This window comes from Bombina bombina, chromosome 3 (assembly GCF_027579735.1).
Source record: "Bombina bombina isolate aBomBom1 chromosome 3, aBomBom1.pri, whole genome shotgun sequence".
Taxonomy (NCBI): Eukaryota; Metazoa; Chordata; class Amphibia; order Anura; family Bombinatoridae; genus Bombina; species Bombina bombina.
Genome location: NC_069501.1, coordinates 192,055,355 through 192,073,645, shown reverse-complemented (window position 1 = coordinate 192,073,645; position 18,291 = coordinate 192,055,355). Strand labels below are relative to the sequence as shown.

The 18,291-nt window shown below is 41.1% G+C and overlaps 1 protein-coding gene across 1 annotated transcript in view; it reads right to left on the bottom strand.

Moving 5' to 3' along the window:
* Positions 1-679: 679 nt before the first annotated feature.
* The window catches only part of FILIP1L (filamin A interacting protein 1 like), a 639,717-nt gene continuing 622,105 nt past the window's right edge, over positions 680-18,291 (bottom strand). Inside the window, exon 6 of the mRNA XM_053706055.1 lies at positions 680-1,052. Within this exon, the coding sequence (XP_053562030.1) occupies positions 873-1,052 (180 nt within the window). The 3' untranslated portion in view covers positions 680-872. The remainder of the gene's footprint in view (positions 1,053-18,291) is intronic.

The following is an 18,291-nucleotide window of genomic DNA, read 5'->3' as shown; positions in this document are numbered from 1 at the left end:
ATATATTTTTGTTAAGTAGAAAACCAAAGGTATTGATATAGGCCTATTTCATGCCACCATTTCGCCGCAAAATGTGATAGTATAAAAAAAAAAATAATAATTAACTTTATCACTAAGTTTTGAGATTCTCACTGAAATTTATATACCGCTTGTGCAGTCATAACACAAATGGTTGTAAAAGCTCCTCTGGGAATTAGAAGGCCTCTAATTGCAGCTGTGCACAACACTTCTGACATTTCTGGCAATGAAGGGGTAAATCGGTTAGCTTGTAAAGTTATTATTTGCTGTAGCATAGGAATTATACCCCACCCACCCACACTCCTCACCACCATCTTAGGTATTGGCAGACAGTCTGCCAGTAAGCAGTTTAGGTTATTTTTTTGTTTTCCTGCAGTGCAGGTATTCCTACACAACCCTCCCACCTCCCTGATTCCTCCCAAACTGTTCTCTACCACCCTCCCACTATTGGCAGCCATCTTAGGTAGTGGCAGCTGTCTGCCAGTACAGAGTTTATTAAAATAAAGAAGGGCAAAAATTCAGCTTAAACCATCTTATAAAGTTGACTATGTTCAAAATTATTACATTTAACACTTTTTTTGTCTGTCCTTGTCTAAAGTGTTTTTATGTAAAAGCTTGTGGCTAAATGACACACACACAAAAAAGGCAAGTAAAAACCAGATCAGATTATTATTTTTTTTAGTTTCTTTAATGTTTTACTAACCTTCAAGAAATTATTATCCATAATTTCCAAAAACAATACACAGGCAATAAAATAAAAAGTAAAAAAATAAGACATCTTTCTGCATGGTTTAGTTAAGTAAGTTGGCATTTAATCATGATTACACTTTATGGTAGCAGCAGCTTTTTTATCATCAGTGTTTTGTGCCATTTGGAAGAGTTGAGCCTGGTTTTGATAAATGTAACTTATCTCTGCCAATGTCTCGTGCTAGTTTTTGATTTCCAATAATTTTTTTAACAGGTAGTTTTGATACAGTAGTGGCCTTTGGTTTTGGTATCCGAGATGGAGCTGGGGTACATGAGACTTCTGAAACCTGAAGGAAAAAAAAAAGACACTTGTTAGTATCTAACCTTAAAGGTACATGAAACCCAAACATTTTCTTTCATGATTCAGATAGAGAATACAATTTTAAACAACTTTCTAACTTACTTCTATTATCTAATCTGTTTCATTCTCTTGGTATAATTTTGTTGAAGGAGCAGCAATTCACTACTAGTTTCTAACTGAACACATGGGTGAGCCAATCACATATTCTCTCTCTGTCTCTGTCTCTCTCTCTCTCTCTCTCTCTCTCTCTGTCTCTCTCTCTGTCTCTGTCTCTCTCTCTGTCTCTCTCTCTGTCTCTCTCTCTCTCTCCAACAGCCTGGGTGCAAATATGAGTGATATAAGTAAACAAATTCAGATGCACTCTCAGGACTTCCACAAAATTCTTTAATGGAACGTTTTCGGGGTTCACAACCCCTTCATCAACATATATAATCAAATATCACACAATTTACAGTGTTTCAAACAGTGTCTCACCAAACAAGTGTTACTCCAAAAAGTGCGCCAAATATCGAGTGTGGAACGCATCTTGCGTTCCACTGTGATCATACCTACCGGAAGTGATGTTATCTCACTTCCGGTTTCGCGGCATGACAATATTACGCATACAAGCAGTGTTATGTATTGTGCCTTTATACATTCACTTTAACACAATCTAGTGTAATATGAGCTTCAATATGTAAGTGCAAAAAGTACCTTCTTGTATGTTAAGAGTCTGCCTTAGATCGCTATGTTATTAGCTCTGATCGGCAGGTTGAGTGTGGTAGTGTATACAAGTCGTCATAGCAACTGTAGCTATGGTTATGATACAACCCAAATTCGTGTCTCAACACAGTGATAAATTGCTTAGTGTAGCAAGCATATATAAGTGACAGTAAGTACTAAACATTCAAAGTCACATTCATGCATAGGTGTGCGCAGTAGTATATGTACATAGATAGATATAAAATAAAAAGTGGCGATTCTTGCTATACTTGTTATCAATACATAAAAAGATGTAGAATGACTGCAAAATAATAGATGGACTCTTTGCAGGCTATGGTACAGATATTTAGCCCAATAGAGATATTCACTATGTGAGTTCACTATATTATTAAGTGAATATCTCTATTGGGCTAAATATCTGTACCATACCACAAATATACAGATAAATAGATGTACTGATTTATTTACAGCTTTTGGGTACTGATATAAAAAGTTGTGCCCAATTAATTATAGTACATCACCAATCTATCCATATGTTTACTGGAAAACATAACAGAATAATGTTGCAAATTGATTCAGTGGATGTATAGCCTGCAAAGAGTCCATCTTTTATTTTGCAGTCATTCTACATCTTTATATGTATTGATAACAAGTATAGCAAGAATCGCCACTTTTTATTTTATTTTATATCTATCTATGTACATATACTACTGCGCACAACCACTTGCCCACCGTGCTGCAGCTCAGTTTCAGGGTCTTGGCAATCTTCTTATAGCCTAGGCCATCTTTTTTTTTTTTCTCCAGATCCTCCGAGTTCTTTCCCATGAGGTGCCATGTTGAACTTCCAGTGACCAGTATGAGAGAATGTGAGAGTGATAACACCAAATTTAACACACCTGCTCCCCATTTACACTTGAGACCTTGTAACACTAATGAGTCACATGACACCGGGGAGGGAAAATGGCTAATTGGGCCCAATTTGGACATTTCCACTTAGGGGTGTACTCACTTTTGTTGCCAACGGTTTAGACATTAATGGCTGTGTGTTGAGTTATTTTGCGGGGACAGCAAATTTACACTGTTATACATACTGTACACTCACTACTTTACATAGTAGCAAAGTGTCATTTGTTCAGTGTTGCCACATGAAAAGATATAATAAAATATTTACAAAAATGTGAGGGGTGTACTCAGTTTTGTGGGATACTGTATGTCAATTGCATTTAACTTTTTTTTGACTTACAGTATGCAAATCTGATAGTTTTCAGGATGGCCAAAACGGTGTCTTTAGACAAAGCTACAGCAAAAACTACTGTACCGAGCTTAAAATGTCATTAAACACATTATTTTTTTTTTGGTTAAATTTGTTCTTGTCTAACAATTCCTAGAGAGTACTAAAAACAAATTTTGTAACCTGCAAATTCAAATCCTGAATTCCAATTTTTTATCCCCCCCCCCCCGGTTGTTTAAACATGCAAATATGAATCTATATTTACTTTAAACAACAAATATTGCCTTTCTAAAGATACAGAGCTGTACTATGTATACAAAAGTATTACAAAACAATTATAACACTACCTTTAGTTTGCATGTATACGTTTGTATTATGACATGTAAATATTGCTTAAAGGGACGCTGAACCCAATTTTTTTCTTTCGTGATTCAGATAGAGCATGCAATTTTGAGCAACTTTCTAATTTACTGCTATTATCACTTTTTCTTTGTTTTCTTGCTATCTTTATTTGAAAAAAGAAGGCATCTAAGCTTTTTGGGGGGTTCAGAACTCTGGACAGCACTTTTTTATTTGTGGATGAATTTATCCACCAATCAGCAAGAACAACCCAGGTTGTTCACCAAAAATGGGCCGGCATCTAAACTTAAATTCTTGCATTTAAAATAAAGATACCAAGAGAATAAAGAAAATTTGATAATAGGAGTAAATTAGAAAGTTGCTTAAAATGTCATGCTCTATCTGAATCATGAAAGAAAAAATTTGGGTACAGTGTCCCTTTAACCTCTTAACGCCGTTAGGATCTTCCATGCCGTCCTAACTGCGCTGGGCTACAAAATAATTTTATATTATTCTGCACATAGTGCAGAATTATATAACATTAGCTTAGCACCAACTTTATATATCAAAAGCTTACTGAGATATTTGATTCCAAAATTCAATTTTCCTGAACATCGCTCCTAGCTCTACTGAGCGGGTCTTGTTTTTCATAAGTGCTTTGCAGGCACACTGTCTAGTCACATTGTGCCCCGATTGCGCCATTAAACTGAATGTAGCTTACCTCCGCTACCAGATCAGAGCGGGAGCGAGCTACATTCAGTTTAATGGCACGATTGGGCACGCTGTGACTAGATAGGGTGCCTGCAAAGTGCTTATGAAAAACAAGACCCGCTCAGTAGAGCTAGGAGCAGCGTTCAGGAAGATTGAATTTTGGAATCAAATATCTCTGTAAGCTTTTGATTTATAAAGTTGGCCCTAAGCTAATGTTATATAATTCTGCAGGCACCCTATCTAGTCACAGCGTGCCCAATCGTGCCATTAAACTGAATGTAGCTTACCTCCGCTACCAGATCAGAGCGGGAGCGAGCTACATTCAGTTTAATGGCACGATTGGGCACGCTGTGACTAGATAGGGTGCCTGCAAAGTGCTTATGAAAAACAAGACCCGCTCAGTAGAGCTAGGAGCAGCGTTCAGGAAGATTGAATTTTGGAATCAAATATCTCTGTAAGCTTTTGATTTATAAAGTTGGCCCTAAGCTAATGTTATATAATTCTGCAGAATTATATAACATTATTTGTAGGTTTACTGGTCCTTTAAGAGCCGTTAGTACAATCTCGTGATTTCAATTTTTTTAATTATTTAACAAATAAGTACTGACAGAAAGGGGTTAAATTACATAAGAATTGTTGTTTACACTTGGTCCCATCCCCTCTCCAAACTGTCCCATTTTACAGATACAAATATTCCGAAATCCAAACCTTTTCCTGTCCCAAGCAGTTTGGATAAAGGGTTTTTTACTTGTATAGGCAATGTGTAGCATTTAGAAAACATAGGTTACAGAATTAGCATTTTGCTTTCTGGGCTCTCTTGGGAACTTTAGTCTAAACACATTTTTCTTTTTAAAGACACGAGTCCACGGATCATCATCCTTACTTGTGGGATATCACCTCCTGATCAGCAGGAGGAGGCAAAGAGCACCACAGCAGAGCTGTTAAGTAGCTCCTCCCTTCCCTCCCACTCTAGTCATTCTCTTTACTTACATTAGCTTCTTCAATCAAGAGTTTATTATTTTTAAAGTAGTGCCAGAGTGTGCTGCTTTGTTCTAGGGTGTAGCCGTAGTCCATATCAGTTTCTGCAGTAGAGCTTTGGTGGCTTTAGAGCAATGGGAACTTGTAGGACATAATTCTCACTGCGCCTCCCATAATTTCTTGCTGCCCTTATCCTTTAGTCTGAGGGTTTTTTTTAGTTACTTGGCATTCTCTTTCCTCAGGAGAGCTGCCTTTGCTGCCAGGCAGAAGACAAGGTAAGTGCTTCCTTTTTCTGGGATAAGGACTCGGACATCTTGTACAAATAAAAGCACACTTATTACATAAGGGGCTCCTTTTTATTTATGAGTTCTCTGTGTGGGACATCATTTCTTTTCTATGTGGGAAAGATTTTGGGCAGCATACAGGGCACTGGGGCTGGAGAAAGACTTTTATTATTTATGAGACTTAAAATTGGCTCCGGTGGTTTCACTATAGGGATCAGGCCACACCCACGATGGGCTGTCTTTCCGGCTGGGTTTTGGCGCCTTTAGTAGCGCTACTGTACCTAGTTCTTTGTGCAGTTTCTGTTTGGTCTGTCCTGGAGTCGCATATGTGTTGCGCGATTCCGGTACAGACTAGTAGTGACTGATTTATTATTCATTCTCAAGCAGATCGTTCCGGTGCTTCTTTGGAGAGATCGATAAAGACTTAATATCCTAGTGGCACTCCGGCAGGTAGGAGCACTTCAGCAGCTGCTGAGGTGTACAAGTTTATTTTATTTTTGGGACACTAAAAGATCGTTATTTGTCATTTTACTGCAGTAAAAGGGAAAACGACTGTTTAAAATTTAAAGAGACAGTAACGTTTTTTCTCAAAAATATGTATTTCTATTTATCTGCTAAATTTCATTACTTAAATGTGCAAGTATGGACCAAGGGGACTTGCAAGATGTCACCTGTGCTTTATGCTTTGATGCTAATGTGGAACCACCAATCCCTTTCTGTCCTTCATGTAATTCAAAGGACTGTAAGCTATAGGGATAAGATTTTTTTTCTGAGCCAGTCTCATCTAAGGCAGATGTTGTCCAGGAATCTAATGTTGAAGGTCAATCTATGCCACAGCTTTCTCCCCAAGCGTCCCAGAATTTTCCACCCTCACAAACAGTGCCCTGCGGTTCTGCTATAGTCCCTGCTGGGATTTCTTTACAAGACATAGCTTCTGTTATGTCTTCAACTATTTCTGATGCCTTGTCTGCCTTTCCTCTGTTACAGGGTAAGCGTAAGAGAAAGGTCAAACACTCAGTGAGCGAGGTGTCGGACACCATTGTTGCAATTTCAGACGTGTCTTCTCAACAACCTAATGAGGAGGATGCTGTAGTAGCTTCTGAGGGAGAAATTTCAGACTCAGAGAGTTTGTTACCTCTGACTGACTCGGAGGTGGTATCCTTCAGATTTAAATTAGAACACCTTCGTCTACTGCTTAGGGAGGTTTTAATTACCTTAGATGACAGTGACTCCACAGTTGTGGTTGTTCCCCAACAATCTAGTAAACTAGATAGATATTTTGAGGTTCCTTCCTATACAGATGTATTTCCAGTCCCTAAAAGAGCTACTGAAATTATTACTAAGGAGTGGGAGAGACCGGGTATCCCTTTTTCTCTCCCATTTTTAAGAAAATGTTTCAAATAGCTGACATTGTTAAGGAGGCTTGGCAAACAGTTCCTAAGGTGGAAGGAGCAGTTTCTACTCTGGCTAAAAGAACTACTATCCCTATAGAGAATAGTTGTGCTTTCAAGGACCCCATGGATAAAAAATTAGAGGGGTTACTCCAGAAAATGTATGTACACCAGGGTCTGCAGTGGCAACCGGCCGTGTGTATTGCCACCGTTACTAGTGCGGCGGCATATTGGTTTGATGCGCTGTCTGAAGCCCTCAGGACTGAGACTTCTCTAGATGAGATCCAAGATAGGATAAAGGCTCTTAAACTCGCAAATGCCTTTATTTTGGATGCTTCCCTTCAAGTTATCAAATTGGGAGCGAAGATATCGATTTTCTCTGTCTTGGCCCACAGAGCTTTATGGTTAAAACCTTTCGTCTGCGGATGTATCTTCTAAGTCTAAGCTTCAAGCCATTCCATATAACGGGAGGACCTTGTTTGGACCTGATCTCAAGGAGATTAGTTCTGATATCACGGGAGGTAAGGGTCATCTTCTCCCGCAAGATAAGAGAAATAAGCAAAAAGGTCGCCAGAGTAATTTTCGTTCCTTTTGAAACTTCAAGACAAACTCTTCCTCCTCTAAGCAAGAACAGTTGAAGCCTCCATGGAGACCCAACCAGTCTTGGAACAAGGGCAAACAGCCCAAGAAGCAGGTTGGGGATTCTAAGTCAGCATGAAGGGTATGCCCCCGATCCGGGACCGTATCAGGTAGGGGGCAGACTATCCTTCTTTGTTCCAGCTTGGGTACGGGATGTTCAAGATCCCTGGGCGATAGTAATAGTGTCTCAGGGATACAAGCTGGAGTTCAAGTTTTTTCCTCCCAGAGGCAGATTTCCAATTTCAAGATTGTCTGCAGACCAGACAAGGAGAGAGGTGTTCTTATGCTGTGTAGATGACCTCTCCACTCTGGGAGTGATAGTTCCCGTTCCAGTGCAAGAACAAGGACTGGGATTTTATTCCAATCTATTTGTAGTTCCAAAAAAAGAGGGAACTCTCAGGCCAATTTTAGACCTCAAGAGTCTAAACAAGTTTCTCAGGATACCGTCCTTCAAAATGGAAACCAATCGTTCCATTCTGCCATTGATCCAAGAGGGCCAATTTATGACCACAGTGGACTTGAAGGAGGCGTATTTACATGTTCCCATTCACAGGGATCATCACAAGTTCTTAAGGTTTGCCTTTCTGGACAAACACTACCAGTTTGTGGCTCTCCCTTTCGGTCTTGCCACAGCCCCCAGAATCTTCACAAAGGTTTTGGGATCTCTGTTGGCAGTACTTCGTTCAAAGGGCATTGCGTTGGCGCCTTATCTGGACGACATTCTAGTTCAGGCTAGCAAGATCCCACACGGACTTGATGTTGTCCTTCCTAAGATCCCACGGTTGGAAGGTGAATTTAGAAAAGAGTTCCTTGGTTCCACACACAAGAGTGACTTTCCTAGGAACCATAATAGACTCTCTGTCTATGAAGATATTTCTGACAGAAGTCAGGAAATCAAAGATTATCGATACTTGTCTGGCCCTTCAGTCCACTCCTCGTCCTTCAGTGGCTCAGTGCATGGAGTTAATCGGACTGATGGTGGCGGCAATGGACATCATTCCGTTTGCTCGCTTTCATCTCAGGGCTCTGCAGTTGAACATGCTGAGACAATGGAACAGAAATTTTCCGGACTTGTCCCCTCGGCTTCTACTGGAACAAAAGACAAGGAATTCTCTTCAATGGTGGATGTCTCTGGATCATCTCTCCCAAGGAACATGCTTTCGCAGACCATCTTGGGTGATTGTGACAACAGATGCCAGCCTTCTAGGGTGGGGAGCAGTCTGAGGCTCCCTAAAGGCTCAGGGAATTTGGTCCCAAGTAGAGTCCCTTTTGCCCGTAAACATTTTGGAGCTGAGAGCAATCTACAATGCTCTCTTAAGCCTGGCCCCAGTTAGCTTCGGCTCAGTTTATCAGGTTCCAGACGGACAACATAACGTCAGTGGCCTACATCAATCATCAGGGCAGAACGAGGAGTTCCTTGGCGATGACAGAGGTATCCAAAATAATTCAGTGGGCGGAGGCCCATTCTTGTCTGTCGGCAATTCACATCCCAGAGGTGGACAACTGGGAGGCAGATGGCAGACCTTTCATCCGGGGGAGTGGGAACTACATCCGGAAGTGTTCTCAGTCTGATCCTCAAGTGGGGTCAGCCAGAGTTAGATCTCATGGCATCCAGGCAGAATGCCAAGCTCCCGAGATACAGGTTGAGATCCAGGGATCCCCAGGCAGAGCTAATAGATGCTCTGGCGGCCCCCTGGACCTTCAATCTAGCATACCTGTTTCCTCCATTTGCTCTTCCTCGAGTAAATGATCGACTCAAGCAGGAAAGCGCCTCAGTGATTCTCATAGCACCGGCCTGGCCTCACAGGATTTGGTATGCAGATCTGGTGGAGATGACGTCTCTACCTCCTTGGAGACTTCCGTTGCGAAAGGACCTTCTAGTTCAGGGGCCCTTCCTTCATCCAAATCTAGATTCTCTGAAGCTGACTGTTTGGAGATTGAACGCTTAATTTTATCCAAACAATGGTTTTCTGATTCGGTCATAAAGACAATGATTCAGGCTCGTAAACCTGTAACTAGAATTAGGATTTCTAGAATTTTGTCTTTTCTCCAGGAAGTGATGGAGAAAGGTTTATCTACAAGTTCCTTAAAGGGTCAAATTTCAGCTTTGTCTATACTGTTACACAAACGTCTGGCGGATGTTCTGGATGTTCAGTCTTTTTGTCAGGCCTTGGTCAGAATCAGGCCTGTGTTCAAACCAGTTACTCTTCCCATGGAGTCTTAATTTAGTTCTCAATGTTCTTCAAGGGGCTCCGTTTGAGCCTATGCATTCCTTAGATATTAAGTTGTTATCTTGGAAAGTGTTATCTTTGGTGGCTATTTCTTCTGCTCGCAGAGTGTCAGAACTTTCAGCGTTAGTCTCCTTATCTTATTTTTAATGCAGATAAAGTAGTTTTGCGTACAAAATTAGGATTTCTTCCTAAAGTTGTTTCTGATAGGAACATTAATCAGGAGATTGTTGTGCCTTATTTGTGTCCTTATCCTTCTTCTAAGAAGGAATTGCTTTTGCATAATCTGGACGTGTTCCGTGCCTTAAAGTTTTACCTGCGGGCGACTAAGGACTTTCGTCAGTCTTCCTCTTTTTTTTGTGGTTTTCTCGGGAAAATGTAAGAGTCAGAAAGCTACGGCTACTTCTCTTCCTCTTTGGCTGAAGAGTATCTTAAGTTTTGCATATGAGACTGCTGGACAGCAGCCTCCTGAAAGGGTTACGGCTCATTCCACAAGGGCTGTTGCTTCCTCATGGGCATTCAAAAATGAAGCTTCTGTAAAACAGATTTGCAAGGCTGCAACTTGGTCTTCTCGTCACACTTTTTCTTAATTTTTACAAATTTGATACTTCTGCCTCGGCTGAGGCTGCTTTTGGGAGACAGGTTCTTCAAGCAGTGGTGCCTTCTGTTTAGGTTCCCTGTCTTGTCCCTCCCTGATCATCCGTGTACTCTAGCTTTGGTATTGGATCCTACAAGTAAGGATGATGATCCGTGGACTCATCGTGTCTTTAAAAAGAAAAGAAAATTTATGCTTACCTGATAAATGAGTCCACGGCCCGCCCTGTTCTTTTAAGACAGGTTGTTAATTTTTGTAAACTTCAGACACCTCTGCACCTTTTCCTTTCTCTTCCTAACTTCGGTCTAATGACTGGAGTGGGAGGGAAAGGAGGAGCTACTTAACAGCTCTGCTGTGGTGCTCTTTGCCTCGTCCTGCTGACCAGGAGGTGATATCCCACAAGTAAGGATGATGATCCGTGGACTCATCGTGTCTAAAAAGAAACAAATGTATCAGGTAAGCATACATTTTCTTTACGCTATCTGTCCAGATAACATAAAATATACTAAATTTATGTACAATTTGTGGTTCTTTTACAGACAGTCAAATTTTTGTGAAATGGTTTATTGATACCTGAAAGATCCCATGGTTTCCACTCACCCTGGCACAAATCACTAGTGTTTACACAAACTATTAGTTCTGTAACTGTAATGTTTTCAAAGCTCAATCAGTGGAATGGTCACTAGATGGCAGTATTGTCCTAACTTCTTTACACAGTTTATAGCTAATCAGTGAACTCTAGAAAAGCTAATCAAGAACACAAAATGCTTTGCTAGTGTTATGCAGACTTTATGTACATAATACTTGTAAGCATGATACACTCTAATCTATTATTAACTATATTGTCTGTATCTTTTACTTTTGTGTAATCATAAGAAATGTAAGAAAACTTATGAAACTAAGAAACCATTATGGTACTTTTTGGAAAACTAGATAATTATGTACACTGCTGTCAATTTGGTAAATATATAAAGTATCAGGTTACAAGGTGTGGAGGTATAAAGCCTATACTAATAAATAAGGTATTAGCAGTCGAAATTTAACTTGCTTGACATAGATTGTGGCATTTTAAGAGACTTTACAACTGACCTCTACTTTGTTTCCTTCCTATCTTTTTTTTTTTTTTTTAAAAGCATGCCCAGGTAGGCTCAGGAGCCAGCAATGCACTACTGGGAGCTAGCTGGTTATTGGTGGCTGTGCACATGTGCCTCTTGTCATTGGCTCTGACTTTGTGTTTAGCCTCTTTTTTAGTGATTAGATCATTTTCTATTTGTAATTTCATATCTCTTTAACAGTAAATATTAGGTGAAAACACACACATACACCCACTCATTCATTGGCAATGCTGGAATTTAAATTCCCAATCAAACATTAAATACAGGTATACGCCGCTCATACAGGTGTGCAATACTGCTACATTTAGTTTAACACTAGCACAGTATTCAATTAGTATTCAATAAATACTGTACCTGTAAAATAGTGACAATTACTGTAGTAAAATTTGCCAGACTATAGCCAGATATGCAACATATCAAACATATCAAACATCTCAAACTCTTTGCTTCTGTATTTACTGGATTCACCCCATTAGGGGATCACTGTGTGTTAACACAGTATTTGAAGCCAAGAGTTTGATATGTTGCATATCTAATTTGCATATCTTACCCAGAATCCTCTTGTGCATTGTTAACAATGGGTTTACTGGGTAAAAGCAAGCAGGGATACTTGCCTTAATGTTCTAATTTACTTTTCTCCAACATTGGTGTGTCCGGTCCACGGCGTCATCCTTACTTGTGGGAAATATCTCTTCCCCAACAGGAAATGGCAGAGAGTCCCAGCAAAAGCTGGCCATATAGTCCCTCCTAGGCTCCGCCCACTCCAGTCATTCTCTTTGCCGTTGCACAGGCAACATCTCCACGGAGATGGTTAAGAGTATGTGGTGTTTTAGTTGTAGTTTTTTATTCTACTATCAAGAGTTTGTTATTTTAAAATAGTGCTGGTATGTACTATTTACTCTGAAACAGAAAAAGATGAAGAGTTCTGTTTGTGAGATGAAGATGATTTTAGCAGACCGTAACTAAAATCGTTTGCTGTTTCCACATAGGACTGTTGAGATGAAGTAACTTCATTTGGGGGAACAGTTAGCAGACTTTTCTGCTTAAGGTATGACTAGCCATATTTCTAACAAGACTGTGTAATGCTGGAAGGCTGTCATTTCCCCTCATGGGGACCGGTAAGCCATTTTCTTAGTCTCAAACAGAATAAAGGGCTTAATATGGGCTATAAAACTGGTAGACACTTTTATGGGCAAAATCGATTGCTTTATTTGGGCATTTTATACATGTTTATGCTTGTAATTCACACTTATAAGCTTGGGGAACGTTTTTTTAACGTCAGGCACTGTGTTAGACACCTTTCCTGTCAGGAAGGGCCTTCCCAGTTGTAGGCTGAGCCTCATTTTCGCGCCATTACTGCGCAGTTTCTTTTGAGAGCAAGACATGCAGATGCATGTGTGAGGATCTGAAAGTAGTTGGAAAACTTCCTAGAAGGCTTCATTTGGTATCGTATCCCCCCCTGGGTTTTGTAAAGTCGCAGCAAAGGCTGTAGCTGGGACTGTAGAGGGGTTAAAACTAACCGGCTCCGGTAATTTTATTATAAGGGTTAAAGCTCTGAAAATTTATGTGCAATACTTTGAATGCTTTAAGACACTGTGGTGAAAAGTTGGTAATTTTTGAACATTTCCTTCGTACTTTTTCACATATTCAGTAATAAAGTGTGCACTGTTTAAAATTTAAAGAGACAGTAACGTTTTTGTTATAAAACGTTTTTTGTACTTTATTGACAAGTTTAAGCCTGTTTAACATGTCTGTACCTTCAGATAAGCTATGTTCTATATGTATAAAAGTCAATGTGTCTCCCCCTTCAAAATTGTGTGATAATTGTGCCATAGCGTCCAAACAAAGTAAGGACAGTACTGCCACAGATAGTAAAATTGCCCAAGATGATTCATCAGATGAAGGGAGTAGACATAGTTCTACATCATCTCCTTCTGTGTCTATACCAGTTTTGCCCACGCAGGAGGCCCCTAGTACTTCTAGCGCGCCAATGCTTATTATTATGCAACAATTGACGGCTGTAATGGATAACTCCATAGCAAATATTTTATCCAAAATGCCTGCATATCAGAGAAAGCGCGATTGCTCTGTTTTAAACACTGAAGAGCAGGAGGGCGCTGATGATAATTGCTCTGTCATACCCTCACACCAATCTGAAGGGGCCATGAGGGAGGTTTTGTCAGATGGGGAATTTTCAGATTCAGGTAGAATTTCTCAACAGGCTGAACCTGATGTTGTGACATTTAAATTTAAATTAGAGCATCTCCGCGCAGTGCTTAAGGAGGTGTTATCTACTCTGGATGATTGTGACAACCTGGTCATTCCAGAAAAATTATGCAAGATGGACAAGTTCCTAGAGGTTCCGGTGCACCCCAACGCTTTCCCTATACCCAAGCGGGTGGCGGACATAGTGAATAAGGAGTGGGAGAAGCCCGGCATACCTTTTGTCCCCCCTCCTATATTTAAGAAATTATTTCCTATGGTCGACCCCAGAAAGGACTTATGGCAGACAGTTCCTAAGGTCGAGGGGGCAGTTTCTACTCTAAACAAGCGCACTACTATCCCTATTGAGGATAATTGTGCTTTCAAAGATCCTATGGATAAAAAATTGGAGGGTTTGCTTAAAAAGATTTTTGTACAGCAAGGTTACATCCTGCAACCCATTTCGTGCATTGTCCCTGTCACTACTGCAGCGTGGTTCTGGTTCGAGGAACTAGAAAAGTCGCTCAGTAGAGAGACTCCGTATGAGGAGGTTATGGACAGGGTTCACGCACTCAAGTTGGCTAATTCTTATATTTTAGATGCCGCTTTGCAATTAGCTAGATTAGCGGCGAAAAATTCAGGGTTTGCAATTGTGGCGCGCAGAGCGCTTTGGCTAAAGTCTTGGTCAGCGGATGTATCTTCCAAGACAAAATTGCTTAATATCCCCTTCAAGGGTAAAACTCCCTTTGGGCCAGAATTGAAGATTATTTCTGACATCACTGGGGGAAAGGGCCACGCCCTCCCACAAGATAGGCTTTTCAAAGCCAAGAATAAGTCTAATTTTCGTTCCTTTCGCAATTTCAGGAACGGACCGGCCTCTAACTCTGCATCCTCTAAACAAGAGGGTAATGCTTCACAAACCAAACCAGCCTGGAAACCTATGCAAGGCTGGAACAAGGGTAAGCAGGCCAAGAAGCCTGCTGCTGTTAACAAAACAGCATGAAGGAGTAGCCCCCGATCCGGGACCGGATCTAGTAGGGGGCAGACTCTCTCTCTTTGCTCAGGCTTGGGCAAGAGATGTTCAGGATCCCTGGACGCTAGAAATAGTTTCTCAGGGTTATCTTCTGGAATTCAAGGAACTACCCCCAAGGGGAAGGTTCCACATGTCTCACTTATCCTCAAACCAAATAAAGAGACAGGCATTCTTACATTGTGTAGAAGACCTGTTAAAGATGGGAGTGATACACCCAGTTCCAATGGCGGAACAAGGAATGGGATTTTACTCAAATCTGTTCGTAGTTCCCAAAAAAGAGGGAACCTTCAGACCAATTCTGGATTTAAAGATCCTAAACAAATTTCTCAGAGTACCATCGTTCAAAATGGAAACCATTCGAACGATTCTACCTACAATCCAGGAAGGTCAATTTATGACTACCGTGGATCTAAAGGATGCTTATCTACATATTCCTATCCACAAAGAACATCATCAGTTCATAAGGTTCGCCTTTCTGGACAAACATTACCAGTTTGTGGCCCTCCCATTCAGGTTAGCCACTGCTCCAAGGATTTTCACAAAGGTACTCGGGTCCCTTCTAGTGGTTCTAAGACCAAGGGGCATTGCAGTAGTACCATACTTGGACGACATTCTAATACAAGCGTCGTCTCTTTCAAAGGCAAAGGCTCACACAGACATCGTTCTGGCCTTTCTCAGATCTCACGGATGGAAGGTGAACATAGAAAAAAGTTCCCTGTCTCCGTCGACAAGAGTTCCTTTCTTGGGAACAATAATAGATTCTTTAGAAATGAGGATTTTCCTGACGGAAGTCAGAAAGTCAAAACTTCTAAACGCTTGTCAAGTTCTTCATTCTATTCCTCGTCCTTCCGTAGCTCAGTGCATGGAAGTAGTAGGGTTGATGGTTGCAGCAATGGACATAGTTCCTTTTGCGCGAATTCATCTAAGACCATTACAACTGTGCATGCTGAAACAGTGGAATGGGGACTATACAGACTTGTCTCCAGTGATTCAAGTAGATCAGAAGACCAGAGACTCACTCCGTTGGTGGCTAACCCTGGACCACCTATCCCAGGGAATGAGCTTCCGCAGACCAGAGTGGGTCATCGTCACGACCGACGCCAGTCTAGTGGGCTGGGGCGCGGTCTGGGAATCCCTGAAAGCTCAGGGTCTATGGTCTTGGGAAGAGTCTCTTCTCCCGATAAACATTCTGGAACTGAGAGAGATATTCAATGCTCTCAGGGCTTGGCCTCAACTAGCAAAGGCCAGATTCATAAGATTCCAATCAGACAACATGACGACTGTTGCTTATATCAATCATCAGGGGGGAACAAGGAGTTCCCTGGCGATGAAAGAAGTGACCAAAATAATACAATGGGCGGAGGATCACTCCTGCCACCTTTCTGCGATCCACATCCCAGGTGTGGAAAACTGGGAGGCGGATTATCTGAGTCGTCAGACATTCCATCCGGGGGAGTGGGAACTCCACCCGGAGATCTTTGCCCAGTTGACTCAATTATGGGGCATTCCAGAAATGGATCTGTTGGCGTCTCATCAGAACTTCAAGGTTCCTTGCTACGGGTCCAGATCCAGGGATCCCAAGGCGACTCTAGTGGATGCACTAGTAGCGCCTTGGACCTTCAACCTAGCCTATGTGTTTCCACCGTTTCCTCTCATTCCCAGGCTGGTAGCCAGGATCAAGCAGGAGAGGGCTTCGGTGATCTTGATAGCTCCTGCGTGGCCATGCAGGACTTGGTATGCAGACCTGGTGAATATGTCATCGGTTCCACCATGGAAGCTACCTTTGAGACAGGATCTTCTTGTACAGGGTCTATTCGAACATCCAAATCTGGTCTCCCTCCAGCTGACGGCTTGGAAATTGAATGCTTGATTCTATCAAAGCGTGGGTTTTCAGATTCTGTGATAGATACTCTAGTTCAAGCCAGAAAACCGGTAACTAGAAAAATTTACCATAAAATATGGAAAAGATATATCTGCTGGTGTGAATCCAAGAAATTCTTATGGAATAAGATCAAAATTCCTAAGATCCTTTCCTTTCTACAAGAAGGTTTGGATAAAGGATTATCAGCGAGTTCTCTAAAGGGACAGATTTCTGCTTTATCTGTCTTACTACACAAACGACTGGCAGCTGTGCCAGATGTTCAAGCATTTGTTCAGGCTCTGGTTAGGATCAAGCCTGTTTACAGACCTTTGACTCCTCCATGGAGTTTAAATTTAGTTCTTTCAGTTCTTCAAGGGGTTCCGTTTGAACCTCTACATTCCATAGATATTAAGTTGTTATCTTGGAAAGTTTTGTTTTTGGTTGCTATTTCTTCTGCTAGAAGAGTTTCTGAGTTATCTGCTCTGCAGTGTTCTCCGCCCTATCTGGTGTTCCATGCAGATAAGGTGGTTTTGCGTACTAAGCCTGGTTTTCTTCCAAAGGTTGTTTCTAACAAAAATATTAACCAGGAGATAGTTGTACCTTCTTTTTGCCCGAATCCAGTTTCAAAGAAGGAACGTTTGTTACACAATTTAGATGTAGTCCGTGCTCTAAAATTCTATTTAGAAGCTACAAAAGAGTTCAGACAAACATCTTCTCTGTTTGTCGTCTATTCTGGTAAAAGGAGAGGTCAAAGAGCGACTTCTACCTCTCTTTCCTTTTGGCTTAAAAGCATCATCCGATTGGCTTACGAGACTGCCGGACGGCAGCCTCCTGAAAGAATCACAGCTCACTCCAATAGGGCTGTGGCTTCCACATGGGCCTTCAAGAACGAGGCTTCTGTTGATCAGATATGTAAGGCAGCGACTTGGTCTTCACTGCACACTTTTGCCAAATTTTACAAATTTGATACTTTTGCTTCTTCGGAGGCTATTTTTGGGAGAGAGGTTTTGCAAGCCGTGGTGCCTTCTGTTTAGGTAACTTGATTTGCTCCCTCCCTTCATCCGTGTCCTAAAGCTTTGGTATTGGTTCCCACAAGTAAGGATGACGCCGTGGACCGGACACACCAATGTTGGAGAAAACAGAATTTATGCTTACCTGATAAATTACTTTCTCCAACGGTGTGTCCGGTCCACGGCCCGCCCTGGTTTTTTAATCAGGTTTGATGAATTATTTTCTCTAACTACAGTCACCACGGCACCCTATAGTTTCTCCTGTTTTTTCCTCCTGTCCGTCGGTCGAATGACTGGGGTGGGCGGAGGTTACAGCACCATACAGATATCTGGAACTACAACATAAACCTCTGCTGCTAAAACTCTCTAGCGCATTCCTTGATGTCTGTTATTTTATAATCTTCTCATCTCTGATTGTTGTTTTCCAGCATATCTGCATATAATCTTCATGGAAATGGTGCATCAGATTAAATAATAATTTCTTGTGACAAAATGGCAGGATGTTCCTTTTGACTATTAGAAAAGTGTTTATTTAGGCATAAACAATATAGCAGAAAATGTGTGTCCCTAAGATTATCACTATTAATTTCTTATATTTTATAGATTCCTGACAGCAAACTGATAATACCCCACTGATCATCACTAGAATAATTTCACTAGAGTTTGCCATTCTGTCAGAAGACTTTTTTTTCTAATGGTTTCTGATGATTTTGTACCTCATTTGTCAGATAAGACCTATGAGCGCTGCGGAATCTGTTGGCGCTCTACAAATAACCGATAATAATAATATGACCACTGGTATTTCAGTCCATCTGTTTTGTACAAGTGCTCACATGGTTTTTTAATTTGTCTACTAATAGCTTTCCTCTTTACATCTACAATTAACCTGTTTCAGATGGCTGTCAC